Consider the following 2,140-nt stretch of genomic DNA (forward strand, 5'->3'; position numbering starts at 1 on the left):
ATAACCAAACTAAATTAATTATTTTTTAAAAAATTATGTACTAAAAGCAGTGACAACTTAACATTATCTAAATAAATTTAATCATTTATGCCTTGAAAGGAGTTACAAAATTTCTATAAATTCTCTGAAAAGAAACCTTGTACCCCAAATTATATTACATTATAATATTATATATATATATATATATAATTAAAAATTAAAAACTCTAAACACTATAATATCGAGTTTACTATTTATCAATTAAATCTAAATTACTTAAATCACATTAAAAAAACATTTAATTTAATTACTACCACACAAAATTCTTCATGTTATAACAAATAATTTTTACGTAGTATAGCAATTGCTTTTAAAACAACGCTAAATTTAATAACATTTCCGAGATGAAATTTTAAAAGTACGACTATTTAAATTTTTTGAAAAATAAAATACTCACCAAATATTTCCGAAACACTCTTTTAAATTTTACCCTTAATTTTCACATCCGGAAACTTAATTTAATCTGCAGATTGACCAGCTTCGTTAAAATATAATTTAGTATTTTATTTTTCACAAATTGTACCGCCTACGCTTTTTCTGCATTTCCTTTACTTTAGATTTCATTTATTATATCAATTCCCTTTTATAATATTATTCAAATTATGATTACGTATTTCTTTTACCACGATGCCTAAGATCCTCAAAAAACGAAACCGAAAATAAAATAGAAAAGATCCTACAATGCTAGTCAGTTGCAGTTAATTCTCCAAAATACCGTAGAAAAAAATAAAAATGCACCAACAAGAGAACAATGAGCAGATCACTTGAAGGTAAGAAAAACACACAGTTACACATGCACATAAGTTCTAAAAGCATGGCTGGACCAAAAAGCCCTAATCCTGCAATTCTAATATGAAACCACAAGTTTTCCAATTTCTTGACAGCAAGACTTTTGTCAAAGACAAAACCCTAACCACCGAAACCATACAGAGTCCTACCTTGCCTCTTTAGAGCATATACTACGTCCATGGCGGTGACAGTCTTCCGGCGCGCGTGCTCAGTGTAGGTCACCGCATCGCGGATAACGTTCTCTAGGAAGATCTTGAGGACGCCGCGGGTCTCCTCGTAGATGAGGCCGCTGATGCGCTTTACGCCGCCCCTCCTTGCCAGTCGGCGAATTGCGGGCTTGGTGATGCCCTGGATATTGTCGCGGAGCACCTTGCGATGGCGCTTAGCCCCACCCTTACCCAAACCCTTGCCTCCCTTTCCACGTCCCGACATCGCCTCGCCTCCGACGAATCACAGATGACAAAATCTGACGAAAAAAGCTTTTGAGAAGGAAATAATTTGAGGCAAAAGATTTAGAAACGAGGAGGGAGAAGCGAGAGCTAACCTGAATGGCTCAAGAACGGAGAATCTCGCACTCGGTGTTGCGTGATCAAGTGGATCTAGCGATAGTTTTATAGCGGCTGAGGCACGAGCTTGGAGACCTCCGTTGCGAAATTTTAGGTGATGTCTTCCATTGATCTTGTTGAGATCGACGGTTAGATTTGGATCATTTTTCGTAGACACGGATCGGTGAGGTGGAGGGCTGGCAATGGCTATAACTGCTTCACGGGGATCGCTGAGATGGCAAGTTACATGAATTAGTCCGTGGGTGGATTAGTTAAAAAAAAATACTTTGTGAAAAAAAAATGAATTACCATTGAAAATATCATAAAGATATTTTATTGTAATTGTTTTTTAAATGTAAAAAAAAAAATGAAATACGAGAATTGCCCTAAAGGCACGCATCCAGAGCTTGGAATTGCCCAGAGAATCCCTATGTTTTGAAAATGCCCTAAAGGCCTAAAGTGTATCTTTTTCCTATTTTACCTTTCTGTGAAATTTGATTTTCTTCACCCCCTCTCTCTCTCTTTTCTCTCTCCTAAAGATATTATTTTAGGAGACGTTTGGTTCTTTCCTAAGAATAGGAATCGGAATGGGAATCATTGTATTATGAAATGAGAATGGGTATGAACATGGATATCACTTTTAAAAACAATGTTTGGTTAGTTGTATATCTTCTATCGGAATAAATCAAAGTTTCATTTTTTACCCTTAAAGGAAAATAAGAGAAAAAATTAGATGTGAGAAAAAGATGAATGTGAGAGAAAAATAT

The 2,140-nt window shown here is 35.2% G+C and overlaps 1 protein-coding gene across 1 annotated transcript; it reads right to left on the reverse strand.

Annotated features, from left to right (window-relative positions):
* Positions 1-782: 782 nt before the first annotated feature.
* On the reverse strand, positions 783-1,464 carry LOC122005246 (histone H4). The gene is made up of 2 exons (XM_042560218.1): positions 1,373-1,464; positions 783-1,294 (listed from the first exon to the last, which is right to left on the reverse strand). The coding sequence occupies exon 2, from the start codon at positions 1,258-1,260 to the stop codon at positions 949-951; it is 312 nt and encodes a 103-aa protein (XP_042416152.1). The 5' UTR covers positions 1,261-1,294; positions 1,373-1,464; the 3' UTR covers positions 783-948.
* Between the last annotated feature and the right edge of the window lie 676 nt (positions 1,465-2,140).

This window comes from Zingiber officinale, chromosome 7B, assembly GCF_018446385.1.
Source record: "Zingiber officinale cultivar Zhangliang chromosome 7B, Zo_v1.1, whole genome shotgun sequence".
In the NCBI taxonomy this organism is placed as follows: domain Eukaryota; kingdom Viridiplantae; phylum Streptophyta; class Magnoliopsida; order Zingiberales; family Zingiberaceae; genus Zingiber; species Zingiber officinale.